Genomic DNA, 21163 nt, shown 5'->3' on the forward strand with positions numbered 1-21163 from the left:
ATGGGACTTGGCACAGATCGGCCATGTTTTATAAGTCCGGCTACTCCTCCCTGTTTCCCCAGATTTGAATCGGTTCCGCGCTAACTATTACACCATTTTCACGATGAGATATGTACTATTTTCTTTGAGCGCATTGGTGTTCTACGCCATATTCTACTTTTCCTACATCAACGGCCTCGATGCCCTGGGCCGCAAATCCATTGAGTCCGGCAAGCTCCCGAGCATCGACGCGCCTTTGCGGACAGTCTACACGGGAATCGAGGAAGTGGATCACGTACTGACTCTTTTGACCACATTTTTCTACCCGGCACTCGATGGCACCAACCCTGGTCTCCTGCTTCACGGAGTTGGATTTAGTGGTACATTCGGCGCAACCTGGACTCTGATTGTCTTGGAATCTTGGAGAAACGGCAATGCGGGGACAATAGCCGCTTAGTACGCCATGCCCACTGACAACCTTGGAAGCATATTGAGTAATAAACAAAAACTAACTAATCATATAGCCCGACTTTATTTGGCCTCGCCGCTCAAGTATTAACTTTCGCCTTTGGGATTCCATTGACATGTGCTCTTCAGCTGGGCTCCTCGATCACTGCGCGCCGTCCTCACGCAGACAATATCCGCATCCCGCGAGCAGTCCTCGCAGTTCTGCCGTTGGTCTTTGTCGTCGGATACATGGTGCCGACCGTGGCGATGACGTTGCCCGCTCCCTCTGTGATTCCCGTGGACCTAAAGCAGATCGCCATTACCATCTGGCACCCCTGGCCCGCGTATGTGTCAATCTTGACCACGGTCGCCTACTTTACTCTGTCTCCTTTCCTCTCCAACAACCACCGGGCATCCATGTCTAGCTTGCGCTGGGTCTACGCATTTGCGTTTGCCAATGCGTCTCTGTCGCACATTGTCACATTGGTCGTCTCTTTGGCAACCGTTGTAGTCCCGGTTCTGTTTGAAGACCGTTTTCTGGACTCCCTTCACCCGGCCAATGTTTTCTCAGTTCCTCTGCCTTGGTCTGGGCTGACGGTTGATAATGTCGGTGACGGGGTCCATGTCTTCCTCCGATGGGACTATATGATTGGTTCTGCGGGTGTCTTGATTTGGGCGATCTCGCTGTACACCGTTGCTCACAAACAGCTGCTCAATACTGTATCTTGGCTCAGTCTCTTAGTTAAGATTGCTCTGTTGACGGTTCTTGTCGGCCCCGCAGGTACCGCGGTAGAGTTAATTTGGGAGAGAGATGAGCTCGTCTTTACTGAGACCGGTGGTAATAAGGAGGTTTCAAAGGCCAAGAAGTCCACTTGATGGGAATTGGTTGGGCAATGATGAAAATACGATTTCGGACTATCATGAAGAAATATTTGTCAATGTATAAACTGAAGTTGGGTATATCTAGACGGGTTCGGTCTTCGTTTAATACACATATGGAGTCATGTCCGTTGGCATTCAATTTGTGCAAGCAAAATCATACATTCATACATCACAGGGACACAGACGGCTTCTTGTCTGCCATAATTTCATAAATCGCGCTGACGTACGCCTTGACGTTTTCATTTCCCAAGACCCCAGCCCCCATTTTGTTCATGGCATAACCAATAGTCATTCGGCGATCCAGATCCATGATCAGCATAGATCCACCCCAACCTCCCCAGAAACAGATATTTCCATTGGGGATGAAGGTGATAGACTCCGGGACTGGCAGGGCGACACCAAGCGCGAATCTGAAGTTCATGAACAACACCAGATCAAGACCACTAACCCGTTCCTGGATCATTTGATCGATAGTCTTGAGCCCAAGATACTGCTTCCCATCAACAGTCCCCTTTAGGGACACCATTGACCCAATCCGAGACAGAGAACGCGCATTCGCGAACCCATTGATAGCCCCAATCTCAGCGCCTCTGTATTCAGGAGTCTGGGCATCCTCCGCCTTCAGCGTAATATTGCCAAATGCCCTACCCACAATGCTTTTCGGGTCCATCTCCGGCATAGACGCAGGCGGAGCAGGAATGATATCCGCCGTACGCGGCCAGTCCTTCTCAGCCACACCAAGACTAAAGTCCGCTCCCAACGGACCGGCAATCTCATCGACAATGAACTGCTTCAATGACTTCCCGCTAATGCGTCGCACGATCTCACCGATCAAATGCCCATGGTCTACCAGCTGGTAAGCGGATGCTTCACCAGCCTTGAACCACGGAGCCTGCGCAGCGAGCAGGTCCGTCGAGGCTTTGGTGTCGTAAATGGTTTCCATGGGGATGCGCTCGTCCCAGTTGGGCAGCCCAGAGGCGTGGCTGAGGATGTGCCACACTTTCGTGTCTTCTTTTCCGTTGGCTGCGAACTCCGGCCAGTACTTTGATACTTTCTCTTCGACGTCTAGCAGGCCGCGGTCGACGAGGATTAGTGCGGCTAGGGCTGTGACGACCTTGGTAGATGAGAAGACGACGACTAGTGTGTCTTTTTCCCATGAGCGTGTCTTGGCAGCGTCGGCATGGCCGCCCCAGATATCGAGGACGTTCTCTCCGTTGATGTTGACGCAGAGTGAGGCGCCAACTTCTTCGCCTGAGGTTAGTCTTTCTTGGAGAAGATCGCGCACGCGGTTGAATGCGGGGTCGCAGTGACCTTGTAGGGTGGCCATGGCGAAAACTGCTTGGTTCTTAGTTTTAGGTGGATGGTGATATTTGAAGCTTTCGGTAGGTTTCGACTGTACAATTGATTTAGCAGTGAGTGTTCCACCGAATTTCGATGGGACCCTTGCGTTTTTATAAGCGGATTTTCGTGACCTTCTAGCCCTAGAACATGTTAGTGCTTACTGTGGGGACATCCCCGTATTGACTTGGATTGACTCAGGTTGACCTTGGAATGAATCCAATGCCCTACTCCCGTGTCCACGATCGGAGTCCATCCTCACAATCTCCGTGCCGAGGTACACCCTGTAAGGTTAAACCCCGCAACAAGGACGTGTGCACACTTCATCAAATATATATTACCACTTTCGGCTATATATATTTGCACCACCAAAGGCTTAGATATAAATATAACTAGTACCAGTGGATACAGAATAAGCTAACTAAGAAGAATTGATCAACACCTAAGATAATAGCTTTTCCCTTGCCCTGACATCATGATAATGAAATGGACACGAAGCAGTCGGGTGACGGTTTATACCTAGTCTCGCCGAGCACTTAGATGCTAGCGCTAGCCTCTAAACGGATCATGGAGGAATGATGGCGCAGCCATTTATGGATTTCTGCAGAGGTACGTGTTTACGTATCTAGTGGAGATCACGCATAACCTTGACGATGCTTGAAGTTGATAGGTATTGTCGTCGTTGACTCCTATTAAGACTGACACAGATATTAGCATGTTAGCAGAGGCGGTACTGTGTCCAAGGCAACTACATACACGCAAGACTTCGTGGTATTAAAACAATGTTCATTCCGTGGCATGTACAACACCTCCGAACGACAGGTGTGAATAGTGAGTCAATAAATACATAAAAAGAGTATACAAAATGAACACATTCGCTATAATGCCATGCAAAACAAATCACAACCGCAATTACCATTTTCCATCCTCCATATCTACGCCGACTTCATCGGCGCAGCGGTAGGCTCATGACCTTTCTGAATAGGGACCCGTTCCTCCGACGCAGAAGAGAAAGAAACAGCCTCACCAGAAGCAACCCGCTGCTCCGCATACTCCTCATCATCTTTCCAGAAATCCTTCTTTCCATGAGCAGCACGGTTAACCCAGGGAGGAAGGAACCCGCCCTTAACCTTCCAAGACCAAGGATCAGACTCATCCTTGTTAGGCGGGACAATGCGACCACCGGTGATCTTCTCAAGACACCACGCAAAGCCGTTGAGGGTGATATAGCTGGTGATACCAGCGATCAGACCGTAGGCAATACTGTATGTGAACGGCATGATAGCGATGGTGAGGAACGCGGGGATCGCATCACCGTAGTACCGCCAGTTGATATCGGCGGCAGCCTTGGCCATCATCGCACCGACAATCACGAGCGTGCAACCCGTGGCCCAGGGTGGAATCGAAGCGAAGATAGGGGCGAAGAACACGGCGATGAAGAACGCAATGCCGGTGACGCAGGATGTCAGACCGGTTTTACCGCCTTCGGAAATGCCAGCGCCGGACTCGACGAATGCTGTGACCGGGGGACTGCCCAGGAGGGATCCGATTGAGATGGAAATCGCGTCAACCATGTAGGCCATGGCGCTGCCCTCGAAATCCTGGGTCTCCTCGTTGATTGCGCCGGCAAATCGGGCCATGGAGTACATTGTACCTGTGGTATCCAGGATATCGACATACTATCGAAATGTTAGTTGTGAACTTCTGCCTGTATAGAACGTTGGCGACGTACCAAAAATGTAATGAAAGCCAGTCCAAATTCACCGCCCTTGCCAGCCAAGTTCCAATCCTGAGCGAGTAGAGTATGCTTGATAGGATGGAAGGTGACAACTTGCTTGAAGAAATCAAACTTGCTGGTTCCGAGCTCCGTGTAGGGGAAGTAAGTGACGGGCGTAGTGCGAGGCCAGGAGATGATAGAAACCAACAAAATGCCGAGAATGACAGCACCCTTGATACGGTACATCATCAGCAAAGCCGTCATAATACCGCCGCAGAAGATACCAATCCACATAGTCGGACTGCGCATCTTGGCGCTGCTCATGCACAGACCCGTCTCCTTGTCGAAATCCTGCTCCAGACATCCAGCCAACTCGATGGGAGTGTCAGTGGCACCCTGAACCAATCCAATACCAGCACTGTAGGTCAAACCGATCAATGCGAGGTAAAGACCGATGCCGACACCAGTTGCGAGTTTGATAGACTTTGGCAGCGCACGCGCTAGCCACTGCCGCATACCGATCAACGTCAAGCCCAAGAATACCCATCCTTCCACGAAGACGGCCGTGAGGGCAGTCGAGTACGGGACCATGCCGCTCCCACGGACTCCAACAACGGTGTAGGCAAAGTATGCATTCAGGCCCATTCCAGGTGCGAGCGCGATAGGCAGGTTGGCGAAGAAACCCATGCAGAACGTTGAGAGGGCGGCGATGGCGGCGGTGGCGGTGACGATATCCCGGTTAATTTCTTGCGTGCACATAGCATACTCGACGTTATTTGCGCAGTGGTCTTGCATGTCTTCTGCGGGGCAGACACAGGTTCCACCGGTCAGAGAGGTGATATTGCTGTTGACGGAGATGATGTATGCCATGGCGAAAAAGGTGGCGAGGCCGGCGCGGATTTCAGTGAAGAAGTAGCTGCCCTTCCTCTCTTTAGGCTGAGACTATGGTTTAGTCTCATATTCGGTATTGGCCGTGCGATCACACGTATACAGTGTAGTATGACTTACATGGCCGGAGCCCTCCAGACGAAACCATTTCCCCACGGGACTGCGGGCAACCCGCAGGTTGGTGTCGTGGACCCAAGTACCGAAACCCATTGCGAGAGAGGAGCACGGTCGTGTGTGGATACAGCGAAATCCGAAGACGCTGTCGTCCTTGAGACGCAGTATTTAAAAGCTGTTCCTGCAGTGGGAGTTGTGGAATATAGGTTTGAAGGAAGAAATAGGCAAACCTCAAGGTCTCTCGGCCAACCACATCTTGCTGATAAGAAAAAAAAAAAAAGTTCGCCTCCAATTACAGCTATCTTCGGCCGGTTTGGCACTTGGCGGCTCGGGCGGGTCTCGTTTCACCCGTGAGATGTCGCGTAGATAATCTCATTGGCTGTCAGTTTGCCGACAGGATTTTATCGAGGGTCGTTCAATGGGTCAAGAGTCGGGAAACCGACGGAAAACAAAGAGACAGATATTATGCCGACTCCAGAGTCACTTCAAATGAAAAATTCAAAACGGCATGTTCAAGAACAAGACCCTTATTCCTTCAGAATTGCACAAATCCCTGCAATGCCAAGATCCCGGTGCGCTCAGTCCTCGTGAGCTCGATCTTATCAATTGTGTGTCGTGTGTCGCATGTCTCGCATGTGGACCCTTGGAAATGTGGGCGATAACGGAGTAAGCCGATGATATAAGGAGAAATCGCTTGCACCGGGGCATATTCAATTATCTCCAGTCTCATTACTCTGGGATATCTGGGGCGGCCATATCCGATCGTGGGCCGTGAACAAATCTCACCCGCAGATATCGGATTAGTGCGGTCTGACAGCCTTGCTTCGTCCAGGTGCTTACATGCTCCTCCCGGAAAAAGAAACAGCCGGCCTAAACCATTGAGGCAGTGGATGAGAGACGAGAATTATGAAGACATGAAGAACAACTACGCGGCACCAGAAAGTCCATTCGTCTAATCATCTTGTATTGATTTCTTCGATGTATCTTGGAGTATACCTACGTATGCATACGTAGGTAGGGGATCTTCTCTACCACTTCTTAGCCTTCCCCTTCCGTTTTAGTGCTCAGACCTTACCGCTTTTGGGGTTGCGAAAGGAGAGTACAATCAATAACGATGGAGGTGGCGCCGTGGCTTCGCCGTGGCTTCGCCGTGAGATTCACAAATCCAATAAGGAAATCGAGGATGAAGGCTATGAGATGAGGACCAGCACAACGACTAGCTCAGACTCGTCGCAGCTCGAATTCCAATCTCCTACTTATACCCAGCAGGTCCCTGAAACGATCCCATATGTCGATGTACCGGGTTGGTCGGCTTGAACACGTCTTGTCAATTCAGGTTGGTTCGGGTAGACATGGTACAAGGATGAACAGCTTGAAGTAGTGCAGCCTTCAAATGGGCTTGGGATTCAACGGGCCGGTGGGGTCTTCGGTCTTCTCGGGGTTGGAAGTAGCCCTCCCGTAGACGGAATGCTTGAACATCAAATGAGATCTCAGTTGCATTCAAGCAAAGGGCCTACATCAAATTAATACTGGCAAGCCTGAGCTGTAGCCATGTGAACGCGCAGTGCAACATTTAGGTTGGTGTGCTTGCGTGTAGGTAGTCAGTAGACGGTCACTGGGCCAGACTTTTTAGTTGTCTTGATCCAAAAAATGCCACACCAAGCGAGAATCTTCAATAGCACGACGAGCATCTTCTTCCGGTTGACCAACACCTTCTGCCTGCGCTGCAGACCTGATCTGTTTACCTTCTGCTTCAAGCTGGTCCAGGGTAATCTCGATATCGGCTTTGACCTTGTCAATTCGGTTGATCTTTTCTTTACTACGAGCCAACTGCTCTTCCAACATCATGATGAGCGATGCGCGAGCCTGGTGCGGTCGGTAGAGGTTGAGAAGGTGGTGGGCGTTGATAAACAGGTTTCGCATGTCGTCCACTTTTGACTCGAATTGTTCCGGCGATACTGACAGGATACCGACAAACTCTAGGAAGTTGAGGAGAAGGGATTTGCTGATCTTCAAAAGGTAGTAAGCGTGGTTGAGGGGCGGGGAGGGCTTTGAAGGGTCTTGTTCGGGTTCCGTGACTGGATCTGGGTAGAGCTGCTCAATACCTTGTTCTTTCAACGAGGGTAGTTTAGTAGAGAGCTGTAGACGACAAAGTCAGCCAAGCTAGAGCAGATGTTCAGCGTAGCTCCAACTCACCGTTTGCTGCTCGCCAAACAGGGAGTACTCCCCTGTCGGGGTCCTGGGTGGCACTAACAAGCGTAGCTCTGGAGGCAGATCTAGGGCACGTAGTTCTGACGGTGTCAATTCCTTTGTGTGATTGGGGTGACCGTTCACGTCTTTTGAAGCCTCGGTCTTAATCTGCTCCAGCCGGTCGAGATTCTCGCGCGTGAAGTGCTTCCACAAAGGCGGGGGCGGCGCAAAGGCCGCAGTCACGGCTCTCTGCTGGTTCGTATCCGCCATGATCAAGGCTCTCTGTGGAGAAACCTCGGGAGGTCTCTGACATTGATGCCTGGTTGGCGAGATGCGGAGGAAGTGAAGAAGGTTATCAGAGCGCAGAACGCGGGTGGGTCCAGAACACGGAGGAGCAAGTGGGTCTGTGCATTCTCGCTCTGCGACAGTGTGTCCGCTTTACTTCACTTTCTTATCCACCAGAGCACTCGACATGCTCCAGTGTGAAGACCCTCAGAGCATTCGGTTCCTTGTACAGGACATCTAATGGCAGCCCAGGCCCGGGGTCAGCCCATACATTGCACTGTGTTGGTCTCACGGGAGCACTTGCTCGCTTCTCCCAGCGCTCTTATGCGGCCGACTATATTGCACTGGGGTTTCTAGCATTGGGCTGGGTGATGGTTAGTGGACCTATCCTGTACTACAGGATTTTCAGTTGCTAATGTCATTGCGAGCAGATTCAATTCATGAAACTCGCCCACCGCATGCTTTCCCTTGACGACAAAGCCATCATGTACCCATTCGCGGTCCATGAGCGAGTCCCTGTCCGTACGGCTCCCTCGGAACATCCTCCGTTTTAGGATACTCATATTGTGACTAGTATGGTCCGTGATCTACGCTGGCGTGATCCCACTCCTTATCATCATGGCCTGGTCTGCCATGATGCGCCCGGGGGTGCAAAAGACTCTAGTGACAGTGCTGGGGCTATTGGTTGCATTGATGTTGACTTCATTTCTGACTTACGTGGTTGACAATGCAGTGGGACGTCCACGTCCTGATCGGCCTTCGCGTTGCATGCCCTCTCGCGGTACCAAAGACGACGTCCTGGTCGCATGGACTGTCTGCACCCAGTCCAACCAACACATTCTGCAGGAGGGATGGCGCAGCTTCCCTAGTGGACACAGTAGCTTCCCATTTGCTGGCCTCGGGTACCTTTCTCTGTGAGAATCACTCTGCGAAATGCACTCGAGTTATCTACTAACCAACAGCAGCTTCTTCCGTGGCCAGATGCATGTTTTGCGCCCTCGGGCAGATCTCGGGCAATGTCTGCTAACTTTCTGTCCGCTGCTCTCTACACTACTTATTGCTATCTCGCGCCTCGACGATTACCGGAACGATGTATGGGATGTCACTTGCTCCTAGGTCTCCTCGTGAGCTGGTTCTCCTACCGTCGCTACTACCCACCGCTGCTGTCAGTTCGATGTGACACGCCGTACGACAAGGCAGAAGCTGCCAGGTTGAAAGGCTTCTGCAGGTTGGATGATGAAGAACGGGCTTTGTCACGACCGTTGGTCCACGCGACGACTATAGCTGGAAGAGACAGAGACCTCCCGCGGTCCATAGCTTTGTGCGTGGTAGGTACCCAGTATATAGTCCATCGCATACAAGCAAGGACCAGTGCTGGGTTCAGGCCCAAGTCATACCTAATAGTGGGGGCTCACTAAATGACCCTAAGTCCGGCCAGAAATCTACTAAATGACCCTGACTCTGAGCGTCCCCACAAAAGCGGCGCTCAGATGGGAGAGCCCCACCCGGCAGAGGTAATCCCCTACATAGAGGTACGTACGTAGAGAATGCACATCATAGACAGATTTACGGTGTGTTGTATTCACGTGTTGATTCACCGCTCTTTGATGTAGTATAGTGTACATGTCGGAAGAGCAAACATGACAGCTAGGATCAATTTAACTAGTTCCCTCTTATCTCGACATATCGCAGGATTCTTCCCATCTATCGACTATGCGCCGCTTTGAGAGAATCCACGACGTTGTTGAGCCCGTCGAGGAATACCGCGCGGGAGGCTATCATCCAGTGCATCTGGGCGACATCTTCCTTGAGCGGTATCAGGTCATTGGGAAATGGGGCTACGGCACATTTTCAACAGTATGGCTCGCAAGAGACCTGAAGGTTTGTTCGGAGCTATTTCTTTGGGAAGTCAACGTGGCCTTGTGGTCTTACATAGTGCCCCCCTAGGCTACAAAAGGACGTCACGTTGAAAATCATCAAAGCAGACGCCTCGAAGACTAGCACAGAGCTCTCTATACTGCTTCAACTATCAAAGACAGAAACGCCTCATCCGGGGGAGAGATCATATCATAGAGCTCTTGGATCATTTCGAACACACGGGGCCCAATGGTCTGCATCTTGTGCTCGTCTTCCCTGCTATGCTATCCGACGGTGAAAGAATATGTGAACGGGGAAAACCGCGCTCCGCTGGCTACATACGGTCTATCTCTCTGCGAATCATTATTGCTTTGGAGTTTCTCCACATGCAAGGCTTTGTTCATACTGGTAAGGTGTCCAGAGCAAATCACTCACTGTAAATTTGCTAATATCATCTACATATTTGCAACCGGCCAATATATTACTCTCTATGGAGTGTAGCTCGATTAGTGATATGCTGTTGCCTCCCGAATACAACCCTGTCCGTTGGCTCCCTGGAGTTACGACCGACCAGAGTGCTCCTGAGTATCTGATGGTGACTCAACGACCTCGTGGTCTACTGGATGATGTCGACATTTCAACACTGGTTGTCAAGATTGGTGATTTAGGTGCAGGTAAGGAATTCCATGTCAGACGTGAAAGCAGCAATGCTGAGACAGACCCTCGATAGTCGTCCACAATGGCGACAATTCTTCTGTTCCCGTCACGCCCTTGGCTTTGAGGGCCCCTGAGCTGCTCGAGAATCTTCCTTGGGATTTCAAAATCGATGCCTGGTCCCTAGGCTGCTTGGTACATCATCTACTTACCCTCTGCTGTCTGGTTCATTGTTCTTGACTGACGTATATGAAGTTATTCCAACTTGCCACAAATGAACCACTATTTGTCCTGACGGAGTTTGGGTGCACATCTGACGAGTCCAAGGGAAGTTTGAAATCCCTCATACTGAACTTCGTTAGGGCTGGGAGGAATCAGTTCGCTGTTTATTTGCGCGAGAGACTGCCGCCTGTCTTTGTCGCAGACAATGCGGACAAATTGTCGAATTTCCTCTGGTCAATGCTACAGCAGAATCCGCAAGATCGCAGCTCTATGTCCGACCTTCTATTTCATGCTTTCTTGAGTGAATGAGGAACATAGCAAGTCCAACGGTTGAAAGTTACAATGTTCAGATGTCCATGGATTTCATTATCAGTACCAGGCGAATTATGTTGAATACAAAAACACGATCTGTATAGCATGTATGTTGAGACAAAAATAATACTATGAAAAGTACTATGAATATGAAAAATTCCAATTGTATACTATAGAAAGTAAATGAATGATTTGTCTATCTTCTTCATACATGGAAAGGAGCATCTATTTATGCTCCTTTTTCGTATACCCCCATTATGGTAGAATAGAAAAGACTCGGTGGGAAACAGGACTCGGTGAACAACAACAACAAGAAGAAGCAAAAACTGACTGAAAGCAGGCTCAATTGGAATACCGAAGCGCTGATGCAGTGAGATAACGACCTGTATACTGAGGACAGCAATGTCATGATCAAACTGCATATAGCCAAGGGAGCCAGGCTTCTTCTGGCAGGAGCCTGAGTGCAGATCCTTCGTGTATGGGATCTGCATTGTTGATGCCGAATTAGGGTTAGCGTTGCATCATGAAAAAGGCCAGTATTAATGAGAATTAACTGGGATTTTCAACAAATTATATGTATGGAATACAAAACACAAACGTCACGCCTAAACAGACCCATCCCCCTTCTCCGACTTTCCTGCAGGAGAAGGGTCTAAGATTGGCGCAAACTTAGACCTCTTACGCAACGCAGGTCCCCATTTGATAAATGCCAAGGGAATCGGGATCATGATGAGTGCGAGACACCCGAGAAGTGTGCCAGCCCACTGTACACCCAAATTGACGAACATCTGCTTCGAGAACAGGGGGAATGCAGCTCCCACCGCTGAACGAATAATGGTATTCGCAGCAAACACAGATGCGGCACTGGTTTCAAAGTCAATATGACGTTCCATGGAAAAGTGCAAATCAAACGGCTTACAATGTCAAATACGAGTCAATCAAATAGTTGAAGCATTGCAGGAAGATAACATAGATCCCAAATCCAGTCACGACTCCGCTGGCGGTCGGGGCCATCCAATGGATCGACTTTGTCCATCCAGTCCACCCATACCAGAAGAGCCCAACACAGAAGCAAACACCTCCAAGGATGGCAGGAGGGAGCCTCCATTCGGCGACCGGGATGTTATTGTTAGCTGTTAGCTTTTTGATATATGCCCTTTGGCCCAAAAGGACATAGGCGCCAGCTAGGAACTCGCCAATAATCAATCCGATGAAAGGCAGACCTCCAACACCAAGGTTCATTCCGTGGATTCCTTGGAAGACAACGGGGTAGGCACCGAGAAGTGCATACATCAGGCCATATACAAAACTCATCCAGAGAGAGATCTGAAGGAACGTTAGCATGACTCAGTACGAGATATTTGCGCACGACTTACCAGGAAAACAATTGGCTCGGTGAAGAGCATACGAAATGGTCTACTGAAATTATTCGTGATCAGCTCGCCCCAATCGACCTCGATCTCTTCTTGTCTCGCGCGGATTCCCCAATTGCGTGTCTGTCGTCGCAGGATACCCGCCTTTTCCACCAGGACAGAGGGCGCATATGTCTCTTTCAGGAAAATAAGACAAAGGCCAGTGGCCAGCCACCCCATAATGGACGAGATGTACATGGTCCACCTCCATCCCAGATAAGACATTGTGATGAAGCCGCCAGTGAACGGAGACGCGAAAGGCCCCACGAATACAGCCATGGCGAACATAGCGACAGCCACGCCCCGCGTCTGGTTATTCCAAATATCTGCAAACACGGCCGGAACAATGGCGATCGGACTAGCAGAGAAAAAGCCGGAAAAGAATCGCGTCAACATCAAGGTCTGAATGTCCTTGCTGGTCGCTGATGCAACGGCGAAAATGGAGTACCCGAACATGCCAATGCAGATTGGCCATCTTCTCCCAATGAGCTCACTTGCCGGTGCCCATACTGTCGGCCCCGAAGCGAATCCCAGAACATACAGGGTTACGCCGAGGATAGCGACTTCCGTGCTGATGTCAAAATTAACACTGATTTCTCCCACGGCGGAGGAGTATATGGCACTGGCGAAAGACGAAACGAAAGTTGTATATGCTAGGGTCGCTGATATACAGATTTTGCGTCTGAGGGACCAATTCTGTGGGTGCAGAGGATCGTCCGCATCGTTGAACTCGACGATATATTCTTCCGGATCTGGGAGAGGTGGGGGATGAGGCTTGCCAGCTCCCAGGGGGAGCCACTGCTCGCGCGGTGTGATTCCTATGCCGGAGCCGACAGTTGAGCGATGTTGGAGTCGATAGGTGTTGATTCGTTCTAGCTCGACGTCGTTCAGGTTGCTTTGGCGGCGATTGATGCTCTCTGAGCGCATGGGCCCAATTTCCGATAGACGACGATCGGTCCCCGTCGTGATGGGACTGAGATCATCGCTTTCACTAGTGCTAGTATCGTCTGGACTGTGCGACATGCTGAGCTGTCCAATGTACTGGGTATCTAGGAATATGGATAATAGATACAGCAATTGATAAAGCTAAGGGTTCGGAACATCCTGTTTCTATGGATCAGACGACTATTTTCATCACTTTGATGGTACCTAGGTAACCCACTGCGTCATCGATAGCTTTGCCCGGTCATAGAACCAGTGACGTCCCAACAAGGTAATACGTCCCGGTCGCAAACCATGGTTTGGTCTGTGGGGACATGTTAAGTCTATTCGACAGTTATGAACTACCTAGACTTTATATCCAAAAAAATATGCATTTTAAACTACATAATTACCGGGAATTGGCGGATAGAATAAAAGAGTCATCTTGACAAAGTATGTAGACTATCGGTGTTCAAGGCAGGTACAAGGGTGGTTGGTGATGGGAGTTCCTAAATTGCATAGGCATTCTCTGCAACATGAGACTGGACTGTGTCCGATGGAAATGATCATTCTCAAGAGGGCTGGAATAGGTACATAGGTAGCCCAGGCGTCCGTTTCAATCCCCTAGTCAGTTTCACCCGACACTTTGAACTGCACGTGAAATGTTATTCGTCAAACTTGAGTGCCAATATCAGCCAGCATAAAGATTTAGTTGTAGATAAAGATTTCCTGCTCCGTACGGAGTAGAGGAATGGAGTGAGATCAGCATTTCGATTTACTCTCAATTTCTCCCATGTTTAGCCCCCTGCAAGATACCTGAAACGGGTGATCTTCTCCTCGCCAAGGCCCGGGCAACCACAGTGTGTGACAAAGGCTGAATGAATGAACGTGTTGGGGCAAGCGGAGCCCCGGTTTAAGGGGGCTGGTTATAAGGCTCATACCCAATCAGCTGCAAATAAGCGCAGGAACAGCATCAGTAAATGGCAATGATGGGCAAATGGGATATTTAGCCTCGCCCGACCAGGAGAGGATTGCCCGGGGCCCAATTGCGAACCATCCAATGCTTTGCCTCGATTCCACCCACGAAGGTCCAGATCCTTAGCGCCCGCTTTATAAATTAACGCTTATTTATCCTGCATAAAGACGGGCTGTGTACTCAGTCCGGAGTAGCTGCAGTTTAAACTAAGAAGGCCCCCGGCATGTCGCTGTTGCGGAAACTGAGGATTAAGAAAACCCACGAGATGAGACAATCAAAGCACATCCCCTATGGCGCTGTACCAGTGGAGGAAAGTCACTCGAATCCAAGGCCATCATCAGAATTCCAATATTATACAACAATCCAGCTTCCCGAGGTCGACGAGCAGAAGCTCCAACCGCAGCCCCTCAAGCTCTCTCAAGTGGATAGAATTTTTCGTCTGATATGGGACTTGATTCTTGCCATTGTAGCCTCACTCTTCACCGTGTTCGGGATATGGGTTCGTTGTATCGATGGACAACCAGCGGGCCCAGACTCCATGGGGGGCTAAACTATTCGAGGTCTCTCAATATGTTAGCTGCCCCGATCCTACTTTCATCCTCATTCTTGTCAAACCTAGCTGACACCACATTTCCTCTCAAAGGCGCCCACTGTATTCCCAGTCCTTTTCGCTGCCATTGCTGGTAGCAGCATCAAAAGTATTGCATCATGGCGCATCCAGACTACTCGAGGAGCAACGATCGGGCTAGTAGAGCAATGTCTCGGCAGCCAGACTATCACAGGAGCCATTCTGACTCACATTAGACTCCGTGCTGTGAACCTCGTCGCGATATTTACCGTCTTGCTGTGGTGCCTGTCTCCGTTGGGTAGTCAGGCATCTCTCCGAATAATTTCCATCGTCCCGAGTTACCCAGGTAACCCGGTCGAGTTGACTACTTTGGATACCTTCACCCAGTACCAGTACGGCTACGGGCAAGGAATATCGGAAGCCGTAACATCAGTCGCCAATCCTATGACTGCTTCTCTGTCCGCAGCCTCCCTACTTGCAAACCGTAACCAAGATCTTTGGGGCAACATCCGGTTTCCTGTGATTGAGAATCTTGAGAAAAACAGTACAGGGTGGATGGATGTACCCCAAAATGATGACTTGACGTACGCGTCTCTTGTCGGTGTGCCGGTGATTGGATTGCCCAGCTCCGGCAACACATCATTTACCCTCCCAGGCTCGTATCTATCCATCTCCTGTCCTGTCTTCGACACATTACACAATATGAACCTCACCAATTTCACCGGCCCAGACGCTCCGTCCCCGGGTAATGGGGACGATTGCAGCTGGACGAGCGCATGGGGTGGATTCCAGTTCCAGATCGCCATCTCGGAGCCGTGTTCGAACTCACTCAATGCATCACTGACGAGGACTCGGAATGCCCGCAAGCTGATATGGGAATCGTTCGATCGTGGTTATGCAGGCTCTGACGAGCATCGATCCCCCATAACACGGGCCATATGCGATATCAGCACGACCTATGTCGAATCCAACGTGACATGCGAGAGCTTAGGCGGGAGTCAGTCTACAAACACTTGCAACTTGTCCTCCGCTCGGCGGTCGGTGGATAAATCACATTTCCACAAAAACTGGACTACCTTCGATGTCAATTTGGGCGCAGATCCCAAGCTACCCATACGATATAATGAAGGGTTCTTGTATATCCTCACTACCCTGTTTCCCCACACCGAGCAGAACGGTGGTCTACAGCCCTTAATTGGATATTTTATCGACCCTTTTCATGCTGTTGGAAACTTCTTTGGCGAGAATCTCATGTCGCCTGAGACCACGACACCGAAAGTCTTCGGCACTCGTCTATCGCAGCTCTTCAATTCTGTGCTCTACCTCGGTATCAGCCCCTCGGCATTCACGGGCTCTGTCAACATGACGGATATCACACGGAAAACAAGCCCACTCAAGGATACACCCATCAAATTCGCAGCCAACAATACCCATTTTCAAAACATTGTCAGGTGTAATTGTGCATGGCTCGCCGTCCTCATTATTTCCTCGGTGGTGATCTTCAGCTTTGCACTAGTGGGCGCATATCTCCATATTATAACGATCGCTCCCGATCTTCTAGGATCGATCTCCGTTGCCCTGTTGCAAAACAAGACTGAAGGAATTGTCGGATCCTCTACGTGGTCTTCGGAGGAGTGGTCGAAGAATATGAGAGACACGAAACTATGGCTTGGAGATGTTCAGCCTGAAGCTGACGTTGGGTGCCTTGCTTTGACCACCGTAGCACAAGATGTTCCTCCTGGTTCGGTCAAGGGAAGACTGTATTATTGAATAATAGATATATATGATGTAGCGCTGTGGATGAGCGAGAAGCATTCTCAGGGATTTTTGATGTGTGCCGAGCTTGGCTTGGGTATGATATATTGTTGGAATGACTTCATGAGGTTTTTCCCTTCGCATAGACAAGACCAACAATGAATTATGTTTTACGTACCTCATGTAAATGAGACTGCGGACACCTTTCCTTTGTCATATTCTTCTAGCCATAATACTAATAAGGGATAAAGTATCTAAACTAAAGACATCTATAAGGACAGTTGAAGAAATATTTGAAAAGATAGTTAAAAGAGTATCTAAGAAAGAGCCGTGGACATCACAAGGCCGTATAAGAGGCCGACTAATGTGCGTGGCTTCGACCTAACAACAAAATCACGGGGCCTCCTGCCTCCGACTGGTATCTCCAGTCATCGAGCCTTCTCCTTCTCCTTCTCCTTCTCCCCAGCAATCTCTCACCAGCCCACGGGCGGTTTTTCAACAACCACCCCAAGGCCAGTGTGAACATCAACATCAACAAATCAATGACTCGATGTCTGGTTACATGTTCCACACCAAGAGCAAGTTCAGATTCTCTGTCCAATACACCCAGAAAGGCTGATACAGGGCAAGTTCACTCATTTTAATTACCTTCCTGGGCGGGATCCCACTGCAGAGATCGGAAATCAATTCGGCCATTATTTGACAGCGAGAATCCTCCGGGACGCGAAGAGGTTCAGAAAAATTGCTAAAATTCTGTCAATCCTTAACTGGCATCAGTTCCTTGACCAAATTGAAGCCCACCCTATCCACAAACCTGGAAATCCTATCTTTGTCGGACCCTTTTCGAATATGCGACATCGGCAATCCCTCCTACAACGATAACGGACAATCATCTTTCCATCACTTGCCAGCCGACAGGACAGACACCCTACACCGGTAATTGTCACGTGCCAACCTATAGGGCGCGTTCTAAAGGTCAACCCGCTGCGCCATCAGCAAAAGACTAGAATTCTAGGACGAATCTTAGAACCGCGCTCGCTATATAAGGACATGGTCCGTCACAGTAATCACATCATTGTGCTCAGTGTCTTCAATCGACCCGTCTCTAAACCTCCCTTATAATCTTTTTATTGTCTTTTACCTTCACTTCCATCTTACTCTTTAATTTCTCTCTCCATTCTTCTTTCACAACATATTCAACCCATCTCTCCATGGTAAGCGAAAGCTTATTAAAGGATAGCAGAGGGATCACAAGAGAGGGCTGCTAACCACAAATTATAGCTTGAGATTACCCAGATCGTTACTATTTCATGGCAAGGCCCGATCGAGGAGCACCGGGAAGACCGCTTCGTATATATTAATATTATTGCACTACGTAACAAGTGCATCCAATGCATCTTGGGTATTAAACAAGATCACGTCATCATTAATATGCCCAGGTGTACTCACATATATGTCTACAGATTAATGAGGCAATGTTTCTTTCCTTGCAATGCTGTGCCCCGTCTGCCTCCCGAATGAAGATCTTTGTTGCACCTCAAAGTGAAACCCTTGAGTGATATATGATCTCAAGAGCTTGCTGGCTCTTCCCAAAGTTCAAGCACGTTATACAAGCATCAGATCGATTGCAGATGGGGGACCGGTCGATCCTAAATGGAACTGCTATGCAATAATCGAGGTCAAAGCGCTTACTTTGACCGACTTCCTTAAAAGCAGTTGTCATGGAACAGGGCCTTGAAATGCTAGCATGGAATGCTGTCTCTTTGGATGTATGGACATACGACAAGCGGATGCAAGAATAAGCCGATGACGGTGAGCAAAACTGCCATATGTTACAACAAGCATCACTGATGGATGTCCGCAGCTGGGTCATGCTGTCACAATATGCCACATATGTGCATATTATTATCGCGGAGGTAGAACCCTTATCAAGCAGAAGCCGGAAGCCGATGAGGTCCGAAAGGCCGGCTTAAGTGAGTACCTCGCTCAAGAGCCCGCCTAGTGGGCCAAGGCTGCAAAGGATAAGCTTGACTCAGACGATTGGGGCTCCGTTGGGCCTGATATGGAGCTTTCAAAGAGGGTTTGCCGAGCAGTCTTAAGGAAGATCAAGTACCAGGAGAGCTCTTGATCAAAAGAAGATGATCTGGATACAACTTACGTCCCGAACACGGGACAAGATAAAGAAGAAGACACCAACTCTGGGGCTAATAATAATGAGGAACTCGGAGACTCCGAGGATAAGCCATTCGACACAATCGACTTAGGCCGCTCGTTGGAGAAGACTCTGAAATGAAGGTCCAGCAGAGGCCATCCGCAAGTGGCGCTACAACACATCCGAAAGACCGACCTGGCGGCCAGGCCACGACGACATAGCTTCCTCTCTCCTTCTTCTCCTCTCCAGAGTCCAATTTAGCTACAGTCTCTGTATCATCTACATTCCTTCATTCCTGCGTAGCCTTCTGTTTAACTGACACAAAGCCCTAGAGTCGGGGTCTCGCTGTTGAGAGCCTCAGTACTTTATGAGTCCTCACCTCTCCCCTGTGTTCACTTCATCAAATCAAGAGCTATTGGACTAGTTGACGAAAGCCAAAGAATTGAGACTGTCCCCATTCGGTGGATGAGTATCCGAGAAACTCATCTACCGGGTTGATTTACGTTTTATTATCGAACAATCAGATAAATACCTGACTGGGTAGCTTGTGATATCCTTCATGAAGGTATTGTATATGTCATGGAATGAACAGATTGACCATACCGGACATTCTCATATAGCTATTTTCGTATTTATAGATAATACATACATCGACTAATATCAGTCATTCCAAACACAGGGCTGGTATATCGACATCAAGTCGCAAGAAAAAGACCCCCAAAACTCGCTCGCTACAAAAAGAACTAGACCAAGCACACCTCGACACAGGCAAACAACTTCAGCTAACAGAAATTAAAATATCAACATAAGACACTTTAGAACCGATTAAAACCCCGCTTGACACTGCTCCCATCCATCTCACTGATTGGGCTGCTGCCCAACTCAGCACTCCCTTCATCACCAACCAACTCAACAACGCGAGATCCAGGGGGAGGTCTGAATGGGCGCGGAGCATTGTCTGATACTTTCTCCGTAACCGCCGTGGTACCACTGATTGATGATCCAGTAGCATCCGCCTCATGGGGCCCGTATCCACCGTGCTGGTTGGCAGCAGCGAGAATCTTCTTGTTCCTCTTTCGCATGAAGATGACAACCAATGCGACAATAATGGCGACACCAGCTACGACACCAATCACGACACCGGCGATAGCACCGCCAGATAGTGCTGTGCTAGAGGAGCCACTGTTGGCACTGTCTGCAGAGGCTGCGGCGGACTCGGTGGGGGTTGCGGTTGCGGATGCGGATGTCGGAGACGCAGATGAAGACGTGGATGTGGATGTGGCGGATGTAGACGATGTTGAAAGGACCGTCGTGGATTGGTCTTCGCTGATAATTTCCCGCTCAAGCTTCACGTCAAAGGCCGAAAAGTCATCGCTGGCGTTCTTCCTCCATGCTCCGCATGAGTATCCCGCCCTTGAATCACACTTGATGTCGCGGTATATTGAGACACAGAGACTACTTCCCTCAGGATCCCAGGAAAACTCCTTGTCTTTACCTAAGGGGGAATTTGTGCAGTCCTGTCCCTTTTGGCCGCGGGCGATTTCAGTATCGTCGGTTGCGTTGGTGTAGCTGAAGGTCCATGCGTGCGCCAGGGGAAGTACCCAGAGTGCGTATAGTGGTAACAGCATGGCTGACGTTGTTTTGAAGGATGAATCCAAGCAAAAAAGAGTGAGAAAATCGATGCGATGGGATTGGAGCTTTTTCAGCTGTTAGATATGCGGGAGGGGGAAGATGTCAGTATTATACAGGGTGCAGAGACTCTGATTGCTGATTGAATTTGAAGAATAAACCTCGTATTAAAACGAGCCTCGTCCTTGGTGGGGTCTCTTCTTGCCTATGTCTGGAGCCAGTTAAATCTCCCAGTTCTGGACCCTAAAATGACTGCAACGGTCGATCAATACTCAGTGGGGGAACATACGGGTGAAGACCAAGGAGCTAATTTAGAATGCAGATGAACACGGTCTCGAGCGCATCTCCTGGGTCGTACTGCGCAGATCGCTCCGGTATGGATTAGTCGCGTGGGTCGCAGGAGAATCGAACTTCTTCACGCGGCCATCCCACAGAACAGTCACCACTTAAAACCAATTCTGAATAGGGTCGAGAGATATTTGCGACCTACATGCACGGCTGTAGGCCGTGAAGACACCGTGCAACTCCACATGTATCTAACACCCGGTGGCTGACCATGTCCGAGAATACGGGGTGCTGCAGTCCTGAGCTCATACTTCGTAACATCCCTGTCAGAATCATAGTCTAAATCCAGATACTTAGGCTATTTCTGTACACATGTTGCGAAAACTGCAAATTGGAATCTGGGGTGGCACCCATCTTGTCTGTGGAGAATGGTGATTGGTGCCCTATGGGCCGAATACGAGGTGATGAGCATGCGAAAAATTCAAAACCGTCAACCATTGTATTATGAGTATTGTCGAGAAAGTCAAAGATGAACGGTAATATCTGCAAGGCCACACATAAGGAGTTTGTTGTTCTCTTT

At 49.5% G+C, this 21163-nt stretch overlaps 10 protein-coding genes across 10 annotated transcripts; 5 read left to right on the forward strand and 5 right to left on the reverse strand.

The window, feature by feature from the left end:
* Window positions 1-103: 103 nt before the first annotated feature.
* N7519_006139 (uncharacterized protein) lies at window positions 104-1302 on the forward strand (the record flags this gene model as incomplete). The annotated part of the gene is made up of 2 exons (XM_057292915.1): window positions 104-435; window positions 504-1302. 2 exons carry the CDS (start codon window positions 104-106, stop codon window positions 1300-1302), a joined length of 1131 nt encoding a protein of 376 aa, XP_057147726.1.
* Window positions 1303-1477: 175 nt separating this feature from the next.
* Window positions 1478-2635, reverse strand: N7519_006140 (serine hydrolase domain-containing protein; the record flags this gene model as incomplete). Its single annotated transcript, XM_057292916.1, has 1 exon — window positions 1478-2635. One exon carries the CDS (start codon window positions 2633-2635, stop codon window positions 1478-1480), a length of 1158 nt encoding a protein of 385 aa, XP_057147727.1.
* A 946-nt stretch (window positions 2636-3581) lies between these two features.
* Window positions 3582-5461, reverse strand: N7519_006141 (NCS2 family permease; the record flags this gene model as incomplete). Its single annotated transcript, XM_057292917.1, has 3 exons — window positions 3582-4325; window positions 4379-5299; window positions 5372-5461. The coding sequence occupies 3 exons, from the start codon at window positions 5459-5461 to the stop codon at window positions 3582-3584; spliced, it is 1755 nt and encodes a 584-aa protein (XP_057147728.1).
* An 882-nt stretch (window positions 5462-6343) lies between these two features.
* N7519_006142 (uncharacterized protein) lies at window positions 6344-6682 on the forward strand (the record flags this gene model as incomplete). Its single annotated transcript, XM_057292918.1, has 2 exons — window positions 6344-6365; window positions 6408-6682. 2 exons carry the CDS (start codon window positions 6344-6346, stop codon window positions 6680-6682), a joined length of 297 nt encoding a protein of 98 aa, XP_057147729.1.
* Window positions 6683-6994: 312 nt separating this feature from the next.
* N7519_006143 (mediator of RNA polymerase II transcription subunit 7) lies at window positions 6995-7825 on the reverse strand (the record flags this gene model as incomplete). The annotated part of the gene is made up of 2 exons (XM_057292919.1): window positions 6995-7504; window positions 7562-7825. 2 exons carry the CDS (start codon window positions 7823-7825, stop codon window positions 6995-6997), a joined length of 774 nt encoding a protein of 257 aa, XP_057147730.1.
* Window positions 7826-8458: 633 nt separating this feature from the next.
* On the forward strand, window positions 8459-8758 carry N7519_006144 (uncharacterized protein; the record flags this gene model as incomplete). The annotated part of the gene is made up of 1 exon (XM_057292920.1): window positions 8459-8758. One exon carries the CDS (start codon window positions 8459-8461, stop codon window positions 8756-8758), a length of 300 nt encoding a protein of 99 aa, XP_057147731.1.
* A 795-nt stretch (window positions 8759-9553) lies between these two features.
* On the forward strand, window positions 9554-10882 carry N7519_006145 (serine protein kinase; the record flags this gene model as incomplete). Its single annotated transcript, XM_057292921.1, has 5 exons — window positions 9554-9721; window positions 9880-10133; window positions 10199-10371; window positions 10428-10546; window positions 10607-10882. The coding sequence occupies 5 exons, from the start codon at window positions 9554-9556 to the stop codon at window positions 10880-10882; spliced, it is 990 nt and encodes a 329-aa protein (XP_057147732.1).
* Window positions 10883-11490: 608 nt separating this feature from the next.
* On the reverse strand, window positions 11491-13320 carry N7519_006146 (MFS transporter; the record flags this gene model as incomplete). Its single annotated transcript, XM_057292922.1, has 3 exons — window positions 11491-11749; window positions 11805-12211; window positions 12262-13320. The coding sequence occupies 3 exons, from the start codon at window positions 13318-13320 to the stop codon at window positions 11491-11493; spliced, it is 1725 nt and encodes a 574-aa protein (XP_057147733.1).
* A 1097-nt stretch (window positions 13321-14417) lies between these two features.
* Window positions 14418-16532, forward strand: N7519_006147 (uncharacterized protein; the record flags this gene model as incomplete). The annotated part of the gene is made up of 2 exons (XM_057292923.1): window positions 14418-14693; window positions 14838-16532. 2 exons carry the CDS (start codon window positions 14418-14420, stop codon window positions 16530-16532), a joined length of 1971 nt encoding a protein of 656 aa, XP_057147734.1.
* Window positions 16533-19484: 2952 nt separating this feature from the next.
* Window positions 19485-20297, reverse strand: N7519_006148 (uncharacterized protein; the record flags this gene model as incomplete). The annotated part of the gene is made up of 1 exon (XM_057292924.1): window positions 19485-20297. The coding sequence occupies one exon, from the start codon at window positions 20295-20297 to the stop codon at window positions 19485-19487; it is 813 nt and encodes a 270-aa protein (XP_057147735.1).
* Between the last annotated feature and the right edge of the window lie 866 nt (window positions 20298-21163).

The sequence above is a fragment of the Penicillium mononematosum genome (assembly GCF_028829835.1).
Source record: "Penicillium mononematosum strain IBT 11891 chromosome Unknown utg000003l:1.0-8172316.0:1.0-8177699.0, whole genome shotgun sequence".
Classification (NCBI taxonomy): domain Eukaryota; kingdom Fungi; phylum Ascomycota; class Eurotiomycetes; order Eurotiales; family Aspergillaceae; genus Penicillium; species Penicillium mononematosum.